The 27821-nt window shown below is 40.7% G+C and overlaps 1 protein-coding gene across 5 annotated transcripts in view; it reads left to right on the forward strand.

The window, feature by feature from the left end:
- The window catches only part of RBMS3 (RNA binding motif single stranded interacting protein 3), a 785524-nt gene that overhangs the window by 649701 nt on the left and 108002 nt on the right, over positions 1 to 27821 (forward strand). For 4 of the 5 annotated variants that reach the window (XM_068981962.1, XM_068981967.1, XM_068981963.1 and 1 more), the window contains exons 7-8: positions 4685 to 4791; positions 26173 to 26219. In XM_068981962.1, the coding sequence (XP_068838063.1) occupies positions 4685 to 4791; positions 26173 to 26219 (154 nt within the window). Of the gene's footprint in view, positions 1 to 4684; positions 4792 to 22433; positions 22473 to 26172; positions 26220 to 27821 lie in introns of all 5 variants that reach the window. The other variant, XM_068981964.1, reaches the window with a different exon arrangement.

Here is a 27821-nt window from a genome sequence, read left to right on the forward strand (position 1 = left end):
ATACTTGTTGTTGGTTTGTTTGCTTAAAATACAATAGCAAATCCTGTAAACCATTAGATTATTTTTATCAGTTTATCCATCCAATGTTTTATGTTTAATACAAAGTTTGAAAGACTTGAAATACTCCACTAAGCAAGCAAATTGTAATTACTCCTTCATAATTACCATGCAACTTTATTGCCATGCATTGTTATAATTATATTTTAAATTCCCCCCATTTATATGAGAGACCATAATGTCTTCTGGCACATTGCAATCTGTGACTTATAACTGCATCTCACTTCCACAAAGGCCTTTTCTCCATTTAGCCTCTATTTTAACTACTGTTAAAAGAGACTAAACAAAATTAATTGGCATCGTAATACTGCAGTAAGGAAATTGTAGATAATATATTTCTCAGCTACTGAAATCATTTCATTATTCAGAGGATTCGTGCTTGGCCTCTGAGATCTATTCCTCCTTCCTTAAGGAGTCAGTAATCATCACATCTGCTGCTGCTAAGTCGCTTCAGTCGTGTCTGACTCTGTGTGACCCCATAGACGGCAGCCCACCAGGCTCCCCTGTCCCTGGGATTCTCCAGGCAAGAACACTGGAGTGGGTTGCCATTTCCTTCTCCAATGCATGAAAGTGAAAAGTGAAAGTGAAGTCACTGAGTCGTGTCTGACTCTTAGCGACCCCATGGACTGCAGCCCTCCAGGCTCCTCCGTCCATGGGATTTTCCAGGCAAGAGTACTGGAGTGGGATGCCATTGCCTTCTCCACATCATCACATCAGTGCTTCTCAAACTTCAGTGTATACAGAAATCACCTTGGGATCTGGTGCAAACACAGATTTTAATTCAGTGTATCTGGGAAAGGGCCCCTGACAGTGCATCTCTAACAGGCCCCCGTGCTCTGATACCACTGCTGCTGGTCCTTGGCCCACACTTTGAATAGCAGCACCGTCGAGCATCTTGTAAATCTATGTGCAAGGTGCTGTTAACAACTTTTCATACGCACACAGACTTCACTCAGACCTCTGCTCGAATCACTTCCCACCGTCAAGCCTGGAAATCGTTACTGTTCAAAGACTTAACACAAACAGAAACCGTTACCAAACTCAGTTTCGGCTGTTTGTTGCTATAAAGCCAATACTTGAGAAGCAAGTGTTCCTTTGAAAGGTAAGGTTAGTTTATTCAGCAAGCTGGCACCTGGGGAGAAGGTAGACTCATGTCCAAAAACCAGCTCCCAGGATTCAGTTCAACCATGAAAGTTTTCTGTTTTTGTTTTTTGATATTTATTCATGTATCTGTTTGGCTGGACCAGGTCATAGTTGTGGCATGCAGGGTCTTGCTTGTGGCTCGCAAACTCCTTGTTGCAGCACGTGGGAGCTAGATCCTGACCAGGGATTGCACCTGGGCCCCCTCCATTAGGAGTTCGGGATCTTACCATTGGACCACCAGGGAAGTCCCATGAAATATTTTTAAGAAATTAAAAGTTAATCTCTGTTAATCATTTGGGGGAGGGGTCAAAGTCTTTGTTATCTTCCACTGTGCACAGGCAGTTTTCTGATTGGTTAGTGATGAGATAATAGGGTGGTATCCAGGAATTTTGTCCCCAGTCTGAAGTTACCATCCTCCACCTGCATGGGGGCCTTGGTTCCTACAGAAGAACTGGAGATATGTTTTCATCTATATTGCTTATGGTGGAACTAGGACCCTGCCCCAGGATGGATGTTCTGTTGTTTCTTGGCTGTTCCTCCCTTGTCTTCATATCCCTCCCCACCTTCTCTGATTAGCAACTGTTTGGACCTGTCCTTTGGATCTCAGCGAAGGTCAAGGAGATGGAATGCAACCTATGTCCTACAAACAAGAGATAGGGGACAGGAAAAGGATTTGTATCCAGTAGGGCCCCACACAGTCCCACTCAGTTTCAAAATGTCATTCAACCTGTGAAAAAATTTGCCAAGTAAGCCTTAGGTAATTACACTGTGAAATGACATGGCTTCCAGAAGAATATGACATTTGAACTACATTTTGAAGGTTGCTTCATAATTTGCCAGGCAAGTAGAGGGGCCAAGGTAGGGGGAGCCAGGAAAGGAAATTTCAGGCAGGAGAAAAAAGCGTTTATAGGTGAGGGATCTGTAAACCCCTGGGGGAAGGGAGGAGGCTGATGAAAGGTAAGATTAAGGACACAGATTCTTATCTTCTAGTTGAGGAGTTTGGATATTTATATTACAGGTATTTAGAAATCACATGAGGACTAGAAGATTATATAAATCTGATTAATATAATTTACTAATGTTTTCTCTGCCACTCTCAATAAAATAGTCCCTTGGGAAACAGAATGACATGCTTACAATTCAAAGATAATATTATGGATATTCCATCTTATTTTAATGACACTTTTGAACATTTGTTTCTGGGGTTTTATTTCTTTAATTCATTTAGTAAATCATTGTAGCCCTATCTTCTTTTCCATAAAAATCTGCTTCAAATTTCTGAAATGACAGCAGATGTTTCAGCTTAGCAATGTCAATAAATACAAGTAGGTCATTGTCAGCATCCACCGCCTAACACTCTATGAAGATCGTCGAATATCAGGGTGGCTAAGACTTCAAGACTCTAAGATACTGTAAAACATCATTTGCAAAGATATCTCTGTTAGGGCTTCCCTTGTAACTCAGTCGGTAAAGAATCTGCCTGCAATGCAGGAGACCTGGGTTCGACTCCTGGGTTGGGAAGATTCCCTGGAGAAGGAAATGGCAATCCACTCCAGCCAGTATTCTTGCCTGGAGAATCCCATGGACAGAGGAGCCTGGCAGTCTACAGTCCATGAGGTCGCAGAGAGTCGGACACGACTTAGTAACTAAACCACCACTGTCTCTGCTGAAAGCTAAGAAAGTCTCACTCTGTGACTTTTTAAACTTCCCTTAGTGTTAAACTATTTTTTTTTTTGACAGTTCTCTTTTCAATAATGGTAAACTTAAAGATAGGTTGAAAATCCAGAATCTTCTAGTCCGTCTACCTTTGGTCCTTGTCTAGCTAGATTATTGTTGTGTATATGTTAATTACTCAGTGTCATCTGACTCTTTGCGACCCCATGGACGCATGGAGCCCAGCAGGCTCCTCTGTCCATGGGATTCTCCAGGCAAGAACACTCAAGTGGGTTGCCAGTTGCTTCTCTAGGGGACCCTACCCAGTTCAATTCAGTTCAGTTCAGTCACTCAGTCATGTCCGACTCTGCAACCCCATGAATCGCAGCATGCCAGGCCTCTCTGTCCATCACCAACTCCCGGAGTTCACTCAAACTCATGTCCATCGAGTCAGTGATGCCATCCAGCCATCTCATCCTCTGTCGTCCCCTTTTCCTCCTGCCCCCAACCCCCAGCCAGGAATCAAACCTGGGTCTCCTGCATTGCAGGCAAATTCTTAACCACTGTGCCACATACACTTCCAAGTTATTGTTATCTGGTACTGTATGTTTCAAGGATGCATCTGCAGAATTGTTAATGCTAGTGAGTAAAAGAAATCTTAAGGTTAATTGCACATTTAGGTTTTTCTTTTCCTGCAGTGCTGCTCCCCAATACCTTACCTTCCCAAGTTTCACCAATAAAAGGGACTTTTAAATGTACACACACACACATACACACACACACACACACACATATGAGCTTCCCTGGTAGATCAGTGGTAAAGAATCCACATGGCAATGCAGGAAATGCAGGTTCAATCCCAGGTCAGGATGATCTCCTGGAGAAGGAAACAGTATCGTTACCTGGGAGATCCCATGGTCAGAGGATCCTGGCAGGCTCCAGGCCATGGGGTCGCAAAAGAGGCAGTCACGACTTAGTGACTAAGCAACAACACACGCATATATAGTAAGAGAGGAAAATAATTTTGTCGCTGCCCCTTTGAGATCTTGACTGAGACAACCCCTGTACTAAAAGGCAACTTAACAAGAGAAAAATAGAAGTTTAATAATATGTATGCTTCCTCTATACATGGCAGATACTAAAAAACTGAGCATATCAGTCAGCAGTGCTGCATGGTAAAAGGCAAGGATACAGAGAAGAGCAAAGAATTAGTACCACATATGGGAGATCACAAATTGGGCAGTATCCCAGCCAGCAGAGAGACAGGAGCTCCCAGGAGCTGTACCAAATGAAAACTGGAATGCATTCTAGCAAAAAGTGGATGGGTTCTGGACAAGTCACTTTCTTTAAAGGGAAGGCATCAGTCTACCTGAGAGGTGACCTCTGAGTGTTGACCAAGTCATTTCTGATTGACTGGTTTCCGATTCCACTTCTCAGAGAGGCTGAAACTGTACTTAAGTCTGTTCAGTGACAAGGAGTTTAGCATAAGTGACTCTATTTGGGGCTTGTTGTCTTGTTTTTAACACCATCATAATCAGAAGGGGTTGGGTCTTGTCTTCTTACTCTTCCTCTAAGGCAAGTGCACATTCTGCTGAAACTGATTATTTTTTCAACAATATTTGTTATATTCTTTGATGGTCTGCCAGTAGTTTTTTGAAGCCCAGTTAGTTAGAACAGCCGCCAACAGAGTTGAAACTAAATGGGGGCCAAATATCTCTCCAGAAGCAAAAAGACTTCAAAAGATATGCATTACAAAGCACTACTGTGACTCACATAATCACTTATTTTAAAGGGGATTTGCTAATGTAAAATTGGTTTCTTATCTTCCCAGCCCCTAGTGAGCCTTTACTGTGCAAATTCGCTGATGGAGGACAAAAGAAGCGACAGAATCAAAGTAAATACACCCAGAATGGAAGGCCTTGGCCCAGGGAAGGAGAGGTGAGTCCTGACTGACCTTTGCTCAGAAACGTGGCCACAGACATCCCTCAGAAGGCTGGCAAGACAGACATGTGGGGCCATGAGGAAACCAGGTCCCACAGAAAACCAGATGGCTTCAGAGGGGGCAAACGAGCAGACCTGTATCAATTCTATCAGAATATGGTTAGTTGAGAAGGAGAATAGGACTTCCAGACTGAGCCTAGTTCTGCACTGTCGTTAAATCCTCTTTCAGCAAATGTGAAACCAATAGATATCAGTAGCTCCTGAAAGACTTAGCCACAGAGAATTGGTCCATTTGTGTCCGAGTTATAAAATAAGGGAATGATTACTTAAGAAAATACTTCCAGTGATATCAACAGTGAGAGTTACATATTTGTGTTTGAAGGAAAACAAAGTTGGATTTATTTCATTCTACCATTAAGATGTTCTAGTTTTATTTATACGTGTACTTAGAGCATGCCCAAATGCTCATACATGTGTTGATCTGTTTTTTATATGTACACATCAACATAAAATGTGACATTTTCTGCCAGTCAAGGAGAAAGAAAAGCTGGTACACACAGGGTTCTACTTTTTCACAACAAGGAGAAAAGCATTTAACAGTTAATTACCCATCTAGTCTCCTAACACAAAACAGGAGAAAAGCAAGCTTATGGCTCCAGTGCCACTTGGGGATGATTCCCTTTGGTTATTTTTGTTATAAGAAGACAAGGAAAATGTGTCTGGGCTTCTAAGAGGTCTTTTTATTCTTTGTGAAATAGAATGGAGTTGTTTGAATGCCTTGAATAAATGCCATTTTATACCAAGCCCATCGTTTCAACAGAAGAGCTTTATTTAGTATTTCTATTCAAAGCGTCTACTTCATCCATTTAGGCGGCATCCTACTTGGTGCAGCATTTTGTACTCTCAATCCTGAGATTACAGTTATAAGGAAAGAGAAGAGGCTGAGTTTTTTACTCAGCGAAACCTTTAGCCACTTTTGTTTCTGAAACTGTAGTCTGTTTTGACTATTTCCATGTAGATCTCAAAACCCCTGGTAAAGGAGATAGCTGTGCTCAGATACTATGTGATCTGTCATTCATTACCTTAAAAAGAGAATGGCCATGGAGCACCTGAAGCTAAAAGGGGGGGTTCAGTATTTTAATTTTAGAAAGACAGTCTATGCTGCGTCAAGACAGAAGAGGTGGGGTGTGACCATGTGCTTTCCGTGGGTAGCCCCGCGGCTCCCAGAAGACAGCTGAACTATGACAGCATTTTTTCACCTTGGTCCCGTGTCAATCACCCATGGTCTCGAAGGACTCATTTGATCTTTCAAAATTTACTTGAGTCAAACACTTGCTGATTAGAGATTTCTGGATCACAGACCATAACCCCAAAGCATCAATTCTTAACTAGATAACTTAGCACCGATGACTGGAATTACAGGTCCTGTATTATTGCATCCACTGAACAGACGGCAGTTGTGGCAGGACTCCTCACTTGAGTCTACATTTCTTAGAAACCAAACCAATAAACGTAAAAGAACTATAAACTTAGAGAACCCTCTCTGCTACTTTGTACAGAATCCAGGGCTCTGGGTTTAGACATGAAAAAGACCACATGTTATTGCCAGGGAAGCATTGTGGGGTCAAGTTTAGGATCCAGAGCACTTGTAATTTAGATGTAAGTTTTAAAGGTATATCCCTAATATTCATTTTCTAAAGTTGTTTTTTAAGAGCTACAGGTCTTTTTGTTGAATGTGAGAATCAAGGGACCATCATAAATATATCTGTGATGAATAGAAGCATATTCCAAGTATGTAGAGACATTCAGATGCAAGAAATCAGAAAAAAAAAATGGCATGACTAAAAGTACACTTATCAGATATTTTGGTTTTGAGAAAAGTGTTTTAATTTTTACACCATGACCATGGTCTTAGAAGTAGATACACCAAAAATATTGGATTACTTTGCCCATTATTATCTTAATATGTTTTTTCTTGTATTTCCTGTTTGCATTGTACTTGCTAGAGTAAAATGCATGTGTATGTAAGTATGGCGTGTAAGGTATGACATCATACAAGTTAATCCTATGTAAACAATATTTAATCATTTCTTAGAAAGCCATCCATTCTAATTACTGTATTTCATTGTTTCTAAGACACGCATGTTTGTTGTTGCTTTTCCATATTTTAAACCTGCTGAAAGCTCTTATTATACCTTATTATAGTATTACAAAACAGTTTGCGTTTGCTCCTGTTAGTCACCTAGGGGCACTACCTACAGTCTCTGCTTTAGGTCTTTGACCACATAGATTGTATCAATTGAAACTCTAACCAAAGCAAGGATGTGGGTCAGATTCTTGGGAGAGAATTTTTCTATTTGCTTCCTTCCCTCATCCAGATTGAGACGTGCATCTTCCCTTGAAGTCCATTTCTGGTGGGCAGTTTTGCTTCTCAATTGTCTTGTAGTCCTTATAGTCTCCAGCTTTATAAGGAGATCATTTGGGGTGTTTGTTTCTGCTTGTTTGTGTTATTGTGCAAAATGATGGTTGCCTTAGAATCCACCTGCAAAGAGAGAGAACCCAGGGAGACGTGGGTTCAATCCCGGGTTGGGAAGACCGGCTGGAGAAGGGAATGGATACTCACTCCAGTATTCTTGCCTGGAGAAGTCCGTGGACAGAGGAGCAGAGTCAGACAGAACTGAACAACTAACATTAACACTGCTGCTGCTGCTGCTGAGTCACTTCAGTCGTGGCCGACTCTGTGCGACCCCACAGATGGCAGCCCACCAGGATCCCCTGTCCCTGGGATTCTCCAGGCAAGAACACTGGAGTGGGTTGCCATTTCCTTCTCCAATGCAGGAAAGTGAAAAGTGAAAGTGAAGTCGTTCGGTCGTGTCAGACTCTTAGCAACCCCGTGGGCTGCAGCCTACCAGGCTCCTCTGTCCATGGGATTTTCCAGGCAAGAATACTGGAGTGGGGTGCCACTGCCTAGATAAAATTAAAAAATTATAATGTAGGTTCTGATGCTTCAGACCCTGAGATCATAGTGCAAATTGAGGCTGCTGTTTACTTGTCCTGTCTGTAAAGTCAGGTAAAAAATGACAGTATGAGAGGAATTTCTGAGCCAGTGCTTCAAACACAAAACCGGTGGATTGCAAGGAACTTCAAAGTACCTTAAACATGACAACTGATAGGCTAATTAAACTTTTCATTCATGATGTAAAGCTGTTTTATTCTGGGTGGCATTTTGGTAACGGTTATTTTAGCATAGTTTGATGAAATGCTAATACTGAACCCATCATACACGTTAATTAATGTAAATTAGCCAGGTTTTGAAATACAGGTACATGCTGGTGGACCTATTTTTGCATAAGTGAAAAACACTGAAATATTTGAAAGTTATTAACTAACCTCTCGAGTGACACCCAGAGCTGGAGCAGAAGGGTCAGGGGTGGGACTGTGAGCCTTCTCTTTCCAAGGGCTCAAGCGGTCTTAGCATTTTCTAGAAGTGACTTCGTTTTATTCATCTGTGGCTGTGCTGGGTCTTTGCTGCTGCACGCAGGCTTTCTCTAGTTGCAGTGCGTGGGCTTCTTGTGGTGGCTGCTCTTGGTGCAGAGCACGGGCTCCAGAGGGTGGGCTCAGGAGTGGTGGCATGCAGTCTCAGTTGACCTGTAGCATGTGGGATCTTCCTGGACCAAGGGTTGAACCCCTGTCCCCTCCATTGGCAGGCAGACTCTTAACTACTGGACCGAAAGGACCACCATCACAGATAGGTGATCAGTGATCTTTGATATGATTACTGTGATTGTTTTGGGGCGCCTTGAACTGTGCCCACATAAGACAGTGAACTCAATCCATAAGTATGTGTGTTCACGCTGCTCCACTGACCAGCCATTCCCCTGTCTGTCCTCTCCCGGGGCCTTGCTGTTCCCTTAGACACAGCAACACTGAAATTAGGCCAATTAATGGCCTCTACATGTTCAGGCATCCCATGTCCCTAACTTTAAATCAAAAGCTGGAAAAAAAAAATAAGCTTAATGAGGAAGGTATATTTAAAGCCCAGATAGGTGGAAAGTTAGACCTCTTGTGCCAAACAGTTAGCCAAGTAGTGACCACAAAGGAAAAATTCTTGAAGGAAATTATAGCGCTACTTCAGTGAACACATGGATGATGAAACACAAAAAGCAAACTGTCTTATTGCTCACATGCAGAAAGTTTTAGTGGTCTAGATAGAAGACCAAGCCAGACACATCATTCCCTTAGGCCAACACCTAATCCAAGAGCCAGGCCCTAACTCTCCTCCATTCTAGGAAGACCGAGAGAGGTGAGGAAGCTGCAGAAGAAAAGTCTGAAGTAAGCATAGTCTTGTTCATGATGCTAGTTTAAAAAAAAAAGAAGCAGCTGTCTCTCGCAAAGACAATTCATGAATATTGCTACCCTAAACAACAGATTTTCAGTGTAGACACAACAGTCTGCTATTGGAAGAGGCTGCCATCTAGGATTTTTCATAGCTGGAGAAGAGAAGTCAGTTCCTGGCTTCAAAGGACAGGCTGACTCTTTTGTTAGGGCCTAATGTAGCTGGTAACATGGAGTTGAAACCAAAGTATCCAAGACTGGATACTACAGACACGATGGAGACATACAGACATATTCCCTCCTCTCTGGGAACCTAAGATTGTAAAGTAGGAGATTCAAAGTAGAATCAAATATCATTTAGTGTTTCAGAAATAAAATCACTCACTGTAACTGGCTTCATACTTATAAACAGGTTAAGAAAAGCAAAGCCAAATAACAACAAAAACAAACAAACATAAAAACACAACAAAAACAGTAGTCACTGGAGTATCCACTCACATTTGCCTTGTTACTAACCATTAACTATTCATTTTATTGACTGATTATCTTTCAGGGTAAGTAGCTGAGCAATTGATTTGTATGCATTGAAATCCCCAATTTCTCCCAAAAGTTGGAAAGCTCTACCCCATCACCTGTCTAGTGGAGGCATCCATGTCCTTGGGTGCTGGGTGGCTCAGAGGGAATAAAGTTAAGACAAGTAACTGAAGCTTTGGAGTGTTATTTAACAAATTTTCAGTCCTTCTGTAACATACCCATTTAAAATAACAATTCTTCCTAAATTTTAAGGAATCATGTGTGTCAACATCTGTGATATACTCAGAATTGTTTGCTTTTGATCATAATTTAGCAGGCATACTACTTGAGTGACTAAAGGGCCAAGCTCTGGCCCTCTCAAGCTGAGTGACGGCTCTGTTCCCTCATCAGTAGAAAGAGATTTGTTGACAGCACACCCTTGGTGAATGGGAGGATTAAATGAGGTGTTGAAGGTACGGTAGTGGGCACAGTGTCTGGCAACGTGTACTTACTCAAGTATTAGCTACTATTACAACTACCATACTACCATCACACACACACCTCAGGGCTGTTTAACCTGAAAGCCAGCCTCACTATGCATTTCACATGACTTGACTGTGTCAATCCTTCATTTCCAGTTTTATGCTACATCTCTTTATTTTCCACGTTATTATTGTTAATGATGTAACATGTTTGAAAGAAAATCTACTGTTCATGTCACTTTCCAGCTGAATTTTTGACTTAAAAATATATCATAAAACAAGTAGAAATTAATTTTACTTTGACCAATATTGTTAATGTTTCATAAGATCCTATTCACAATCATTATTTGCATTCACAAGTTATTTAGCTCTGAAGTGTTACCTGGTTTTCAAATTTCTAGCCAATTTTCTCTTGAAGTTCATGTAATCCAAAAAGCCAACAGCTGGCAAGGGGAGGGGACTTGGATGGAGAAGATGAAAGAAAAATGCAAAAGTAAAAGAAAAGCACGAACCCTTGCTAGATACCAAGGGGAGACTGAGCTACTGAGAACTGATGGATTATATGGTTGGTGTTTTTAAAGGGAAAGAGGATAAATTATTAACCGACCTATTCTGCCAAACAATGGCAGTTATGAATGTGTTTATGCCACCTCTGTGGTTATGAAGAGTACATGCTCAAGTACTTTCTAGTATCTTTCAAAACTATTATCTTCAAAAGAATAAGCATTCTGATACTTTCTGGACTTAACAAAGAATTAGGGGACTTCCCTGGTGGTCTAGTGGCTAAACCGTCAAGCTTCCAGTGTAGGGGGCCCAGGTTTGATCCCTGAGAACTAGATCCCATATGTCACAGCTAAGACCCAGTGCAGCCAAATACATAAATATTTAATTTGAAAAAACGAAGAATTAGGAAGCAGGAATTTTCTTGCATATTCTACAGGCTTCATAGTGCTAAATGTAAATAATCTTTAGGTTTCTATACCCTAATCTATTTCAAGGATGAGGTTACCAAATTCTTCTGTGTAAGGAATTTTTAGAGTCCTTATAAGTAGTGGTATTAACTTACAAAATTTCCTTTTGTTTAGTGAAACACTCAGACTCATGAAATAATCAACGGAGAAAGATACAATTTGTGGGCTCCAAATGTGTATATTTATCCCATTTACTAAAATTTATTTGCTACCCAGCATCAGTATTCCCAGTGCTTTCATGATCTTTTTTTTTTTTTAATTTAAATTATCTGTTTGATTGCACTGGGTCTTAGCCATTGCATGTATGATCATTGATCTTCGTTGTAGCATGCAGGAATCTTGAACTGTGACATTTGAACTTTTTGCTGCAGCACGTGGGATCTCAATCCCTGAAAAGGGATCAAACCCAGACTGCCTGTACTGGGAGCACTGAGTCTAAGTAACTGGACCACCAGGGAAGCCCCCTTTCTTAGTCATTTGAATATATGCAGAACAACAAAACGTCTGAGTCACCAAATACGCGCTCCCAGCTGAGGCTGAACACGTGACACTTTGCCTTCTTGTTTCAGTTCTTATACTATTAAATAGTGTCCTTATCTAGGGCTACAATTTTTTTTAACTTTTAAGTTTGTATTGGGGTATAGCCAATTAACAATGTTGTGATAGTTTCAGATGGACAGCAAAAGGTCTCAGCCATACATACACATGTATCAATTCTCCCCCAAACTCCCCTCCCATCCAGGCTAGCAAATAACATTGAATGGAGTTCCATGTGCTATACAGTAGGTCCTTGTTGGTTATCCATTTTATATATAGCAGTGTGTATATATTCATTTGAAACTCCCTAACTATCCCTTCCCTCCCTCATCCTTCCCCCCAAAATCATGTTTGTTCTCTAAGTCTGTCTCTGTTTAGTAAGTTCATTTGTATCTATTTTTTAGATTCCATGTATAAGGGATGTCATATGATATTTCTCCTTCTCTGACTTGCTCCACTTGGTATGGTAACCTCTAAGTCCATCCATGTTGCTGCCAATGGCATTATTTCATTCTTTTTAATGACTGAGTAACATTCCATTGTGTATATGCACCGTATCTTGTTTATCCCTTCCTCTGCTGATGGACATTTAGGTTGCTTCTCCGTCTTGGCTAATGTTGACAGTGCTGCAGTGAACATCGGGGTGCGTGTATCCTTTCAGATCATGCTTTTCTCCTGATATATACTCAGAAGTGAGATTGCAGCGTCATATAGTAGCTCTATTTTTGGTTTTTTAGGGAAACTTCATACTGTTTTCCATAGTGGCTGTACCAATTGACATTCCCACCAACAATGTAGAAGGGTTTCCTTCTCCCCACACCCTCTCTAGCATTTATTGTTTGGGGGCTTTTTGATGGTAGCCATTTTGACTGGTGTGAAGTGATATCTCACTGTAGTTTTGATGTGCATTTCTCTAATAATTAGAAATGTTGATCTTTTCATGTGTCTCTTTCCCATCTGTGTGTCTTCTATGGAGAAATGTTTATTCGGGTCTTCTCCCCATTTTTTGAGTGGGTTGTTTGTTTTGATGCTATTGAGCATCATGAGCTGTCTGTAAATTTTGGAGACTAATGTCTGTCTGTCATATTATTGGCAAATATTTTCTCTCAATCTGTTGGTTGTCTTTTTGTTTTATTTATTGTTTATTTTGCACTGCAAAAGCTTTTGTATTTATTTATTTTAATTGGAGGCTATTTACATTACAATGTTGTAGTGGTTTTTGCCATTCAGTGACATGAATCAGCCATGGGCGTACTTGTGTTCCCTATCCTGAACCCACCTCCCACCTCCCTCCCCATCCCGTCCCTCAGGGTTGTCCCAGTGTACCGTCTTTGAATGCCCTGTTTCATGCATTGAACTTGGACTGGTGATCTATTTCACATACAGTAATATACATGTTCGGAGAAGGCAATGGCAACCCACTCCAGTACTCTTGCCTGGCAAATCCCATGGTCGGAGGAGCCTGAAAGGCTGCAGTCCATGGGGTCGCTAGGAGTTGGACACGACTGAGTGACTTCACTTTCACTTTTCACTTTGATGAATTGGAGAAGGAAATGGCAACCTACTCCAGTGTTCTTGCCTGGAGAATCCCAGGGACAGGGGAGCCTGGTGGGCTGCCATCTATGGGGTCGCACAGAGTCAGACACGACTGAAGCGACTTAGCAGCAGTAGAAGCAGCAGCAATATACATGTTTCAATGCTCCCATTTATTTTTGTTTCCATTATTCTGGAAAATGGGTCAAAAAAGATATTACTGCAATTTATGTCAGAGAGTGTTCTATCTTTGTTTTCCTCTAAGATTTTTATAGTGTTCAATCTCGTTTAGGCCTTTAATCCATTTTGAGCTTATTTTTGTATATGGTGTAAAGAATGGTCTAATTTCATTTTTTGCATGGAATTGTCCAGTATTCTTAGCACCATTTGTTGAAGAGACAGTCTTCCCAACATTGTGTAATCTTTCCTGGTTTTTCATAATTTAATTGATGATAGGTGCTTGGATTTATTTCTGGGTTTCTATCCTATTTCGTTGATCTGATTTCAATTTTTGTTCAAGTACAATACTCTTTTGATGTCTATAGCTTTGTAGTATAGTCTGAAGTCAAGGAGCCTGATTCCTCCAGCTCTGCCTTTCTTTCTCAAGATTGTTTTGGGTATTTGGGAGTTCTTGTGTCTCCATACAAATTTTAAGATTTATGTTTTAGTTCTGTGAAAAAGCATGCTATTAGTAGGGGGAGCCTGGTGGGCTGCCGTCTATGGGGTTGCACAGAGTCGGACATAACTGAAGCGACTTAGCAGCAGCAGCAGAAGCAGAGATTGTGTTGAATCTCTACTTTGCATTGGGTAGTATAGTCATTTTGATGATATTGATTCTTCCAATCCATGAAGATGGTCTATCTTTTCATCAGTTTCTGTCTTCTTTGATTTCTTTCACCAGTGTCTTACAGTTTTCACAGTACAAGTGTTTGTCTCCTTTCGTAGGTTTATTCAGAGGTATTTTATTGTTGTTGATATGATGGTAAGCAGAATTTTTCCTTGAATTTCTTTTTCTGATCTTTCATTGTTAGTGTATAGAAATGCAACAGATTTCTGTGTATTAATTTTGTAACCTGCAACTTTATCAAACCAAATGATGAGCTCTAATAGTTTTCTGGCAGTGTCTTTAGGATCTTCTGTGTATAGTATTATGTCATCTGCAAACAGTGACAGTTTAACTTCTTTTTCAGTTTGGATTCCCTTTACTTCTTTTTTTTCTCTTGTTGCCATAGCTAGGACTTTCAAAACTATGTTGAATAAAAGTGGTGAGAGTGGACATCCTTGTCTCGTTCCTGATCTTAGAGGAGGTGCTTTCAGCTTTTCACCACTGAGCGTGATATTAGCTGTGCTTTCAGCTTTTCACCATTGAGCATGATATTAGCTGTAAGTTTGTTGTATACAGCCTTTATTAAGTTGAGGTACATTCTCTCTGTGCTAGGGCTACATTTTTGCTTGTTCGTGCTTTTTTATTGGTGTTTTCCATTTTTTAAGTGGCCCTAAATTGTAGTTTTGAAGTGCTGTCTGGTGTTTCTAAGTGAAAGAATCCATCACGTGACTTATGGAGAAAATATGGAAAAATGAGGGTAGGCTTCATTGAGGCATTTCTTAGAGTGCTGTTGCCCATGAGCTCAATGTTAATGAATAAACAATATATATTAAGTATGGTGTCTTTAGACAGATATAAAACAAGATTTTTTATTGATGAGTTGGTGAAAATATTGTGACCAGACCTGACCCTGTATTTCCTCTAAGAGCAGTGACTCAGACTCAGTTTCACTAATTCAGTGTTCATGGTGACTTCATAGAATATAATTACTTCAAATAACAAGATTCCATTCTATCTTGTTTTATGTTCACTGTTATTAAGTGGGATCCAGTCTCCTGGTTAAGTTTTTGTCTCTTGCATTCATGTAAAAAGCAATTTGCTTGGATGGGAAAATTAACTGCTACCAGTGTATGAGTCAACTGCCTTTATTTGAAGAGCTGTGTTACAGTCTATCATCAATTTTTATGGATTTAAAGACATTAGTTCTTACTCTGGAGAAGGCGATGGCGACCCACTCCAGTACTCTTGCCTGGAAAATCCCATGAATGGAGGAGCCCGGTAGGCTGCAGTCCATGGGGTTGTGAAGAGTTGGACACGACTGAGCGACTTCACTTTCACTTTTCACTTTCATGCATTGGAGAAGGAAATGGCAACCCACTCCAGTGTTCTTGCCTGGAGAATCCCAGGGACGGGGGAGCCTGGTGGGCTGCCAGCTATGGGGTCGCACAGGGTCGGACATGACCGAAGTGACTTAGCAGCAGCAGCAGCAGCAGCAGTTCTTACTCTACTCTACAAATATGTATAAAACTTTCTAAGGAATTTGGGGAAAGTTCTGATCCTATGTTCATTAATTTATTGAGTCTATGAGTGACTAGTAGACTTGGAATTATTTGATAAAGATCCTTAAACATTTGACCCAATGTAGAGATTCACATTCTTGCTATCTTCCCTAGCAAGAAAAATCTGATACATTGAATTATTTCTACTATCGTTTGTATCATTATTATCTACTCACCTATTTGCATATGATAAGAAGGGCATGTTATTCTGTAGGAACCAAATTCAGTCACATTCATATGGCCAGTGTTGATGCTGAAGGGCACATAGATGTCTGTGGAAGTAACAGCAAACATGCTCCATAAAATCTGGAGAAAAGAGGCAATCCTTCTAGCCACCATTCATAGGGAGCCCTCACTACAGAACATTTTGTTGAGTTTCTTGAAAGCATTTGGTTGTCACTAGGCATCACCAATGTTACTGTAAGGCACTTGCCTGGAGACATTCCTAGCAGTGAGGAAGACAAGGCAGAACTCACATACGTGCCCCCCGGCCTTTGGTCGGATCCTTAATGACCAGTGCATCCTGCTTAGAAACTATTTGATCAATCACCAGTCCTTCATATTAACTCACTATTGATCAGAGGCGTGTTAGTACATCTTTTGTTACCTGAATGTCACTGGGCAGAGATGCTTCAGTATTTGCTTACATAACATCATTGGCCACAGGTGTTGCTTTCTTTAAAGATTCCCTGGTCAATGATGTGTTGAGTATAAGAAGAACCTGACAACAGGCCCGGGAGTTCACCATTTCTGTTAGCTTTCAAGCCATATTGACCTCCATTTTGTTTCGCAATACTGAACATCAGAAAATTTGTTTCAGAGATATTGAATTAAAGTCCTGCCCCATTGAGCTATTAGAAGTAATACGTTGAAGAGAAACTGAAGTACAGTTACCTATGAAATAGTATATCTAAAGAATTATTTGAAAAACTTAGTCATAATTTCATGTAAAATTCAGGTTATATTCAGTTGTATTCTATGAAAGTAGAAACATCAGCTATATAATTCACTATTGTTTCCATTGGCTATATCACAGTGCATGACAGTTATTTGTCCAATTCTTTTCTTTAATGAGACCTTGGGGGAATAGTTAAGATGTATCTGTCAACATACCTAGGTTCTGCAAATCATCCTTTTAACTTTGAAGTAAAGAGAATTTTTACATATATGATCTTGAAAAGAGAAACTGTCTGTTAGGAGACATGACAGCGCTTGGGGTTAAGTGTGATAACCGGCCCACCAGATGTAGTTTTTTTTGTTTTTTTGTTTTTTCTTTTTTTTGCATTTCATGTGTTTTGCCTGCAATTTGGAGAGCAGACTCAAGGTGAACGGCCCTTCTAACCTCAAAAGAGTTCTTCCCATTGACACACGAACTTGAATTCTCAGTCACTCAGTGTGAAAGTTTTCTTAGTTAAGTGTCCTTATTTTAAAGCTGCCAGGTCTAATATTTACTAACCTATGATCACTAAAGGTAAAAGGCAAACCTTGTAAATTCCTGTGATAGTGTAAGTTTGGATAAAATATGATTGATGACGAACTCTAGTCCTCTGCCTTCTCTCTACTCCCAAGCAAGAAGCTAGAAAAACTCACTTGTATTCTTGGGGAGGAGGAGTGGGGGAATTAGGAGGGGCTCAAGGCTGAGAAGATTACATCAAGCATTTACAAAGAGAAAGGCTGATGGTTGATCACCATGTCTCCTGTGGACCCTTGATGCAGTCCCCATGGATAAGGGCAGCTATGTGGGGTACCAGTCAACTGGGGGACTTCTTGAATGGTTGGCACTGTCTTGGCAGCTCACCGGTCACAAGATGCAGAGTGGTTCCCATCAATATTTATTTTAATTTATTTTACTTTGGGCTGTGCTGGCCTTCATTGTTGTGCAGGCTTTGTCTAGTGTGGAGACCAGGATCTACTGTAATTGCAGTTCATGGCCTTCTAATTGCTGCGGCTTCTCTTGTTGCAGACATGGGTTTTAGGGCTTGTAGACTCAGTAGTTGTGAAGCATGGGCCTGCAGCATGTGGAATCTTCCCAGACCAGGGATCGAACTCATGCCCGATGCTTTGGCAGGCAGATTCTTAACCACTGGACCACCAGGGAAGTCCCCTATCAATATGTAAGCTGAAGCTTGCAACTTCCATGTGACATCAAACCATATCTGGGATCTGGAAGGATACAGATCATCTAGCTAGATATCAGAGAGTTCCACCTGTCTAGCTGCAAGGGCTCACCCTGGAAGCAACCTCAACATCTTATACTTTTTACCTGATTTGCCTGTGTGGGGTTTAATAGTATGTACGCTGCAACACTGACTCCAAAACAACAATCAATTAAAGACAAAATACTATTTTAAATACCACTTAAAAAAGAGGAGAAACTTGCCAAACTCTCAGATGCATCAAGTATCCTGTTAACCTTGATTTCACAGATGTTAAAATGTAAAGCAAAACTATGTCCTGAAATCTATGAAGATCAGTCATTTAGACTGAGATGAAAACAAAAGCACTTACATAAAATATGGCAATGTTCTCTCATCTCTTTTATAATTATCAATCAAGGCTCCATTTAAATTTGTTTTTAATGACAAACTCAGACTAGATTTCCCCAGACTTTGAGACCTTTAGCTACATGATACTGTGCAGGTGGTGCTGGTGGTAAAGAATCTGCCTGCCAGTGCAGGAGACAGTAGAGACGCAGGTTTGATCCCTGGGTCAGGAAGATCCCCTGGAGGAGGACATGGCCACCCACTCCAGTAGTCTTGCCTGGAGAGCCCCATGGACAGGGGAGTCTGGCAGGCTATAGTCCATGCAGTCGCAAAGAGTCGGAAACAACAGAAGTGACTTAGGGTGCACCCACGCACATAATGCTGATACCTTTTATCCTGCTTCCCTTTCAACAATGCTTTTTGTGTGTGTGCAGTCATAGATTCTTGCAGCCTTCCAGTCTTTATTCTGTCTGCCTCTTTTTTATCTTGTCCTTTTCTATTGCTGGATAGGGGACAACATCTCTATCTGATATGAATGTTATAGCAAAAGCGGGAAAGAAGAAATATCGTGATGGCAAAGTGCATAAGCAGCAGCATAACTCCCCATGATGGTCCTTTTTTGAACACAAGGAGGCAGATCTTCTCTATTCTCTGTATATATATATATATATATATATTTTTTTTTTTTTTCTTGTAAGTGAACGTCTCCTGGATTTCATTTAATTGATTCCTGACACACCTCTGGAGATTTCAAGATGACTTTTAACAGTCTCCTATTCTCTGCTTCCTGGATAAGGAAAGGCCTCAGGTCCCTCTTGGATTCCCGCTGATATTATGGTTCAAGTGCACTAGCTACCCTGTTGCATCAGGAAGCTCTCTCAGTGACCCCAATAATCACTTTTCTTCTTCCTATCGCTGCTAATCAATCAAGGGCTGAGATACTGTCTTTAGAAGTTTGATTGAGCTCACTTGAATTTTTTTTTTAAGGAAATCTTACTGGTAAAATAAAAATTTAAAATACCCCAGTTCCATTTTCAGATCCACGTTTGGGACTTCCCTGGCATCCTAGTGGTTGGAGGTCTGCACTTCGGCTGCAGCGGGCACAGGTTCGATCCCTGGTGTGGAGACAAGATCCTGCATGTGGTGTGGAAGAGCAAGACCCAAATATAAGTTTAACTGAAGTCCAAATTCAAAATTTTCAAGGCATATATTCATTTACTAATTCACTGAACAAACATCTGATGAGTCTGTTATGTTCCAATAACTGGCCTGGGAAGAGGAGATACCACGATGGAATCAGCCAGGAGCCTATTTAGGAGAGGCACACAAATGGCACGTGTGGTCACGTTCACTTCTGTCCTGCATCATGGGGGCGGAGCAAAGGCAGGGGTTAATGCTTCATGGAGGCAAATGGCTTTCAGAGGCCATGACATTTAGTCTGAGGCTGGAGAAGGGAAAGCCCATATTCCCTCAGTGCTACACAGAGTTTCCACAAAGGCCCAGAGGTCACACCACAGGACAGGGTGGGTGTCCATCTGAGTTGGTGAATGGTGGGGTCTGGACTCACAAGGGAAGGTGGGGGAGGTCAGAGGTACATACACATTTGATCCTGAAAGGCTCTGTAATCCATGAGTTATATCTTAGGTGGCACCATGCTGGTTGGATCTGCCTGTTGTAAGAACAAATTTCACAGCACAGTGTTATGACTGGTGGATTGAAAGGAAGGTGGAAGCAGAGGCTGAAGAGAATATTTTTTATGAAAGGATAGTAGTAAACACCCAAATAAGAAATGATAACTTTAGAAGATACTGACGATACATATACTTACTGATCAATCTTGGCAATGATTGTCTGGAACTCAGTTTAGATACTTGATTTTGAGACCAAGATTTTGGGCTTCACTGATAAACAGTAGTTGGGATCAGAAGGAGAGAGAAGGAGGGAAGCCCTAGTCCTGAGCACTGACGTATCAAAGGCAGATGGGATGAGTAACACCAAAGAAGAAAAAAGCGCTATGAGTGATCAGAAGGAAATTGGGGGAGAGGCTCACAGTGCTTTGAGGGCCCAGGAGTTATGAAGATTAGAGAGTGTATTGTGAGCCAGTTCACAGGTTGGTTGGCCTCTTTCACGGGACAGTTTCTAGGATTTCTGTCCCATCCAGGACCATGCAGTATTGGCTCCCATCTGTAGGTTTGGACATTTTCCTGTCTCCCATCTCGTTTATTCCTCATCTTCTCTTTAGAGGGACTTCCCTGGTGACTCAGAGAGTAAAGAATCTCCCTGCAATGTGGGAAACCAGGGTTTGATCCCTGGTTGGGAAGATCCCCTAGAGAAGGGAATGGCAACCCACACCAGTATTCTTGCCTGGGAAATTCAATGGACAGAGGAACCTGGTGGACTGCAGTCTATGGGGTTGCAAGAGTCGGACATGACTTAGCAACTAAGCAACAAATGTAAATTTTAAGTTGTTTTATTTCGTTTATTGAATTCTTATGATAACCAGCTAACAGTTGCAAATAGGGTTTAAATTAGTTGTGAGAATTAAACTCTAAAAATGATACCCAGAAAACCAAGTTACCCTTTTCTTCATTGGCTTCCTGAACTTATCTTGTGCTAATTCAGTGCACAATAGTAACTAAAATATATGATGACATTTACTACTTATTATTTATTTATTAAATAATTTATTATTTATTTATTAAATAAATAATTTATTTTTATTAAAGGTTGCCTATTTATTAAAGGTTGCCTTAAATCTGATCTTAGAAAGTTGGAGATTTTTGTGATTATTCATTTGTAACTAATCCAGTTACTTCCCTAGTACTTCCCTAGTGAGTACATTTTAAGCAGTATTTCCATAATTATTACCTCTTCATTTAAAATGATGAATATCAAATATCTAGCTCCTAAATCAAACTGACATGTCTCAATGTATCCACTATATTTATTGGAAATAATGTTGATATCCTATGTTGACAAAACAAGATGTAGAACCTAAAAGTTGAAAATTATGTGTTATTCACTGGACAAAACTGAGGACTTAAGCCTGGGACACAGCATCTCAGATCATTCTAAGAGACTGCTTCCAAAGAGGAGCCAGGATATACAGAGATTTTTGCAACAAAGATCAGATAGTCAGAACATCCAAAGATTACTTTTAATTAAGAAAAACAAGGTAGCTCAATGTAAGGAATTTAGTGCTTTCCTCTGTATGTGGCATGCCATACCATGCTTCAGTTGTGTCCAACTCTTTGTGACCCCATAGACTGTAACCCACCAGGCTCTTCTGTCCATGGGATTTTCCCCAGCAAGAATACTGAAGTAGGTTGCCATACCCTCCTCCAGGGGATCTTTCTGACCCAGGAATCGAACCGGTGTCTCCTGTGTCTCCTACATTGCAGGCAGATTCTTTACTGCTGAGCCGCTGTGGAAGCCCCCTTCCTCTATATGGGAAGATGAAAAATCCAGGGCTCATTGAAATCACCCCGTTGATATGCACCTCAGCTGTCTATGGCCAGCATCCTGTGCTTTCTTATCCCGAGTCTCCTCAAGGTGTACATTTGCGGGTGGCCACAGTGGCTGATGATTTGATGATGAGCATCTGGTTTCATCCTGAGTTCCCACAGGAGTCACCAGGACAGCTGTAATGTGATGGCTTGATGGTTGCAACATCTTTGTTTACTGATATGGCAGCAACATTTTTTTTTTCATTGACATCTAATTGACTCCTGTAAACTTCATTTTAAAGTTTCTATTTAGTTCTTACAGACTCTGTCTGGAAAGTCTAGAAATAACCCTATTATGACTGAAATATTAAGCCAAAACTCAGCTGCTACTGGAAAATGACCCCCCCCAAAAAAAACTCCCTTTCTTTCTGAAGTAAATCATAAATGCTTTAATCCACAAATAATGTGAACTTAAAATATGGAAAATATCTGTGAATTTAATAAAAATCCTTTTCAAAAGAGAACGACAGAATTTAAACATCACTTTTCTACTTACGTGGTGTGACATTTTCGTTTTGTTCCAAGTTATTTTACCTTTATTGTGACTCTGGAGTTTGTAAACAAGCCATAAAATTTGGTAATTACATAATGACAATTTCATGGTTCTAGTTCAGTATAAAGGTGGCTAGACAGAGCAGCAAAATCGATTTTCTTTTTTACCTTGTGCAGAGGAACAAAGGAAATGGAATGCAAAATCTGCATTAAGACCATGTTAGAATTATACCTCAACAATCTGTTACACATGAAATGAAAACCAGGTGCAGCCCGTGTTAGCTATTGTGCTGTGACAGTCAGCCAGTGGGTTATGCTCAAACACCCCTTTGTTTAACCCATGTCTTGCCCTGTAACCCAGTGTTCCAAATGCTGATCTCTGGTGGTGTCCTCTTGCCAAAGATCCTCAGGGGCAGGACTGACCCCAGACAAAATTATGAAGCAGATGAAGCTTGGGTTCATCCGTGCCTTAGTTTCTCTCCACCTCCCTGTCCCCCAGGGTCTACCCTAGTCACCCATCACTCGGGATTTTTCCTCTGTTTTGGGGGGTTCATGCTATTTCTTGTTGTCCAGTCTCTCATTTTAAGCAATATTTATTTATTTATTTGGCGACATCAGGGATTAGTTGTCCGTAGTATGTGAAATCTTCACCCTATCAAGCAGGCTTAGTAGTTGGGGCTTGAGGGCTTTTTGCTCTGCAGCACGTGAGGTCTTAGTTTCCCAAAGCAGGGCCTGAGCAGCCCCCTGCATGGCAAGGTGGACTCTTCCCCACGGGGCCACCAGGGACGTCTCCCAGGCCCTCTTTGTATCATTTTTCTACCTACAAAATGATCAGTGATTACCCAGTTGGAGCCAAGCAATCAAGACCTTCCTCCTTTCCTTCCACATGTTATTTTGACTGTTCTCACCAATGTTCTACTCTAAGTGGACTATCCACCTTGCCCTTTTTATTCACGAGAAGTTTTCTGTGATAACTCTTCTGCCTGAGCTGGCCTCCACCTCTTATCTCCATCTATGGAAATCCTAACCATCTTCAAGGTTCCACTCAACTCTGCTTCCTCCCGGTGTCTTCCTGGAGCACCCTGGCCTGTCCACTCTACACGTTATCCATACTCTCACGGGATGCTTACCGTGAGTTGCTTTGTGTCAGAATCATATTTACACGTGTGTCTTGTGCCTAGGCACTGTGTAAGGCACTTCACAAATGTAATACCTTTCACATTTTACAACAATCGTATGACATAGGTGTTGCCATCCCATATATCAGTTAAGGAAACTGAGGCGCAAATAAATGAAATAGCTTGTCCAATGTCCCAGTGCCAGAAAGCAACAGAGCTAAGACATGTATCCTTTCCACTGAATCATAGGGCTTTCTATTTAATTCTTTCCATCTTCTAAAAGATGAATGGGGATTTAAGATGGAGGAAAAGGCCAATGTAAACTTTCTGATTATCAAATACTATCCAACAAAGGAATAGAATTTTGTGATAATTACCATATTCTTTGCTAGACCTGACTGGTTAACTATAATCCATGAAGAATTCAAGTCAACTGTGAGAGACAAAAAAAAATCCTTACTTAACATTGTCAAAACAAATATACATGGCATAAAAAGAGACCATTGATGACAATTTACAAGTCAAGAAAGGCTGGGGAGCATTGGTCTTTGAGCACTACAGTTCAAGGAAAAGGAGTAAATACACTTGGCTACCCACAAGTTTCCTGGGATTTAAACCATTTGGTCTGAAAATACAATGATCATCTAAAGCTCCTATTAACTGTCACTATCTTTACTGAGTACACAGCCTGTTGTTTTTGTTTTTTTTTCCTTTCATTCTGTCTTTTGTCTGACATCTTGGATAAGTTACAGGAGAGAAGCTTAGGGTTTCTAAGCTGGAAATCTCATCTGAGACGGATCATCTCGAGGACCCAGAACCATGGAGTCTAGCCTGGACAGGTCGCTGCCGGGGGGGTCTTCAGCATCAGACCAACCTCCCACCCATCACATGGTGGAGGCCCATCCACCATGGGGAATTTTGACTTAGGATCTACATGCTTTGACCTCAGTATCTTTGCTTCTCCCAAGGTGGGAGAAATCTGTCTTCATATCTGCTCTTTTATTCTCGTCTCATTTCCTGGGCCTCAGCTTGTCACACTGTCAGGTTATATTTCTTTAGCCAGTTATCAGTAAGCCTGTGTTCCCAGTGCCTCTCTGTCTCAGCTTTGTTTGCAAACTTCGTTTCAATTATATGCTTCCTCTATGCCAGTTCCATTTATAGATGTTTCTACATTTTTGTTCCTCATACCAATCTTAATAATAAGTTTTAAATTATTATTCAGGGAAAACAATGCATCTAAGCTCAATGTAGCAGGCCATCCTGGACTTCAGGCTCCATCTTATAAAGCCTGAGAATTTTCATTTCAGTTATGTGTTAAATCTTAGGAATTCAATGAGCTGAACAGGAAAACCACCTTCAACCGCAATGGAAAAGAAACTCAAACACAAAAGCTCTTTCTTTCTTTTAAGTTTTTATGGTTTTCTTAGTCCTCTACAAAAGTCTTCAAGGCTAGTTTACTTTTTTATTACTTATTATTTTGAAACAATTACATATTCACAGGAAATTGTGAAAGAAATGAACAGGAGGTCCTGTTTACCCAACACTCCATCTCACCCAATGGTTATGTCTTATATAACAATAGTGCATTATCAAGCCAGCTTCCCTGGTAGCTCAGCTGGAAAAGAATTCGCCTGCAATGCAGGAGGCCCTGGTTTAATTCCTGGGTCAGGAAGATCCGCTGGGGAAGGGAACAGCTACCCACTCCAGTATTGTGGCCTGGAGAATTCCATGGACTATCAGACATGACTGAGCGACTTACACTTTCACTCTCATCAAGCCAGGTGATCGACCTTGGACTAACTTACTTTTAAGTTTCAAAAAAGGGAAAAAAAAAAATGTCCAGCATAGACAGCCTAGTTAGCCTTCAGTTTCATCCTATCTGTCTCCGCCCACAAGCAATAACTAGGCTGACAGTCCTGGAAGACAAAGAGTGGTGGGTCCACATGGCCACAGAGAGATGATTCTTGGGGCTCATGCAAAATCCTAGGCAGTGTCACGGCAGGGCTGTGGAAGGGCACGACCAGCAGAAGAGTTGGGTTGGAATCTGATTCTGCCTCCAAACCTGTGACCTTGAACCAGTCGCTTGACCCCTCTAGGCTTCCATGTCTGCATCCATCAAATGGAGAAAATATTTCTTCTGCCTATTCATAGAGTCCTTGTGGAGAAGGGAAAGGCTACCCACCCAAGTATCCTGGCCTGGAGAATTCCATGGACAGTATAGTCCTTGGGGTCGCAAAGAATCAGACACAACTGAGTGACTTCCACTTCACTTGCGGTGATGAGATGTGATGGTGTGCGTGAAGGGGAAATGTAGATGTCAGTCAGCGATCATCACGATCATCATATGTATATTCCTTTCTGTAATGACGGTCAGTTACAAAAATGTAGTTTTTCAGTGGTGGTGTTACCTTGGAAACAAAACAAAAACTACCTCCTTGTTAGCCACAAGGCCAAGAGTTTTCATCACATGCAAATGACCTTCCCTTTCTACACTCTGGGTGGGACAGGTACCAGCAAGGCGTTGGACAGCACCCCGTGATTCATTGCCTGCCTACCCTGAGGCACGCAATCTATTTTTAAATAAATATTTCTTAACACTTTCTTCTAAAAGGTCGAACTCATTTTAAGTAGCATTTATTTTAATTCTTACCCCACGATCCATTCTTACCTTTTTTTCCCATGCTTGGAGATATACAATAGATGTTCTTGAAAAGAATGAGAAATTATAAGGATACCAGATTAGACAGTGCATGGCATATGAAGTAGAAATGGAGACCATCCAAAATGCATTCTTCTTTGGTTTGTCTGGATATATAATATAAATTCCCTAACTCAATGTTGGATTCTGGTGTTCAGGTAGTAAAAATGCTAGTTTTGACAGTAAGCGGGGGATAAATATATAGGAATAAGTAAACTTAAATCATAGAATGTAAAGATAAAAGTCTGTGTGTGTGCTGAATGCTTTGGACATTACCATAAAAACATTAAGATCCATTTTCTCCCTTCTTCCCCCCATTATACAGGCTGGCATGGCCCTGACCTATGACCCCACAGCTGCCATACAGAATGGGTAAGTAGATCACTTTTTCTGTGTTTTAATTGCTAAGGTATCTCTGAACCCTGAAATCAGTACTGGAGAAAAATGTTTAAATCTTTCTTTTTGTTCTAAACCAAAATGTCAATCAAACCTTTCTCATCAGTGAGTTTCTTTTCTTCCTGTGAGTGACTCTGATTTCAGTGGCATCACCCGTGCTTATGAAGCTTCTGTCCGTATGCCATCTTTCTGCCCCTCTCTCACCTTAGAAAGAGTGACATGAAGGGAGGGGTGCAGACTGGTCTGGGAGAAGAGTCTGTTTCTCTAGGGTTAGAGTGTCACTGCTGCTAGGTGGTAATCGTAGCCTGTGTCCAGGCTCATTTCAACATTAATGAAGCTTCTATGCTTGCCTCTGGCTCTCAGAGGAAGGGTAACACACAGAATCAAGTTAGTAACATGGTGATTGTATTTTCATACTCAGTTTTAATAAGCATTTGGAAGTTTGCAGACTCTTACTGAGAACAATTAATATATAGCCTGAACTTCTCCTCTGAAAAGAATCAGACTTAAGCTACATAATCCAGCATCTTTAAAATTCTGTCATTTGGAATAGTCTTTGGTTGAAACTTTCTCCTGACTTTCCAATTTCATTCCTTTACCTTGGCCATCCTGCAATGAACCAACAAACTGAAGAATAATTATTATTCTTATTCTCAGTCTTTTATCTTAGATTTCTCCACGGCTTTCAGTTTTCTGTCTTTCAGCCCCTAAAGAGTTAGTCAGAGTGAAGGTCTCATTGAAGATCAGCCTAGCGGATAGAAGGAATGTAACTCCATTTTCGGTTTGGTCAGCTTAGAGGGTCATTCATTCAGTCACTCAGTAAACATCCAGTAAGTCTTCCAAGCACAGTACTGTGCTCTATAGGCTTTAAAAAAACAGTGCATCTGTGTAAAACAGGGGCTCAAGAAACTCATGGTCTACCTTCCATGAAAGAGTCAACACAGATGAGATAGTCTAGGGTAGAGATCTATTCGTTCGTCTCATGTTGATTAAAACTTCTCTAGGGGCGAAAAGTAATGATATCTCTCCATTTATCCAGTAAGCCTTCTCTTATTTCCAACAAGGCATTCTAAACATGGTGGTCAGAAAGTAAAAACAAGAAATAAAGATAGAGAGAATAAAGCCCTCTAGAGTTATACTGTATAGCTGAGAAGATAACATAGTTAATTCAAAAGACACAGAATATGGCATTATATGCTCAGAGAGAGTGACAGGCGTGTAGTGTAAGGGCATGACATTTATTGAACACATACTATGCACCAAGTAATTTATATTTGTAATTTAATAGTACCTGTTCTTGGAGTCTAATAATTATAAAAATAGTTGTAATTACAATTAGAAATGTATATGTGACTGGAAAACAGAAATAATTGAATTAATATACACGTTCATTAGCTAAAGTCAGCAAGTGTTTGTGTTTGCATACATGCATATGTGTGTATGAATATGTGAATCCATCTACCTGTCTGTACTATATATCCATACATCTGCTTATTATAAAAATCTTCTTGCCCAAGGTTCGAGGTCAATTATTAGAGATGCCCCTGTGTCCTAGGCCTGGGCTGGAATGAGTTTCTG

This window comes from Capricornis sumatraensis, chromosome 10, assembly GCF_032405125.1.
Source record: "Capricornis sumatraensis isolate serow.1 chromosome 10, serow.2, whole genome shotgun sequence".
NCBI lineage: Eukaryota > Metazoa > Chordata > Mammalia > Artiodactyla > Bovidae > Capricornis > Capricornis sumatraensis.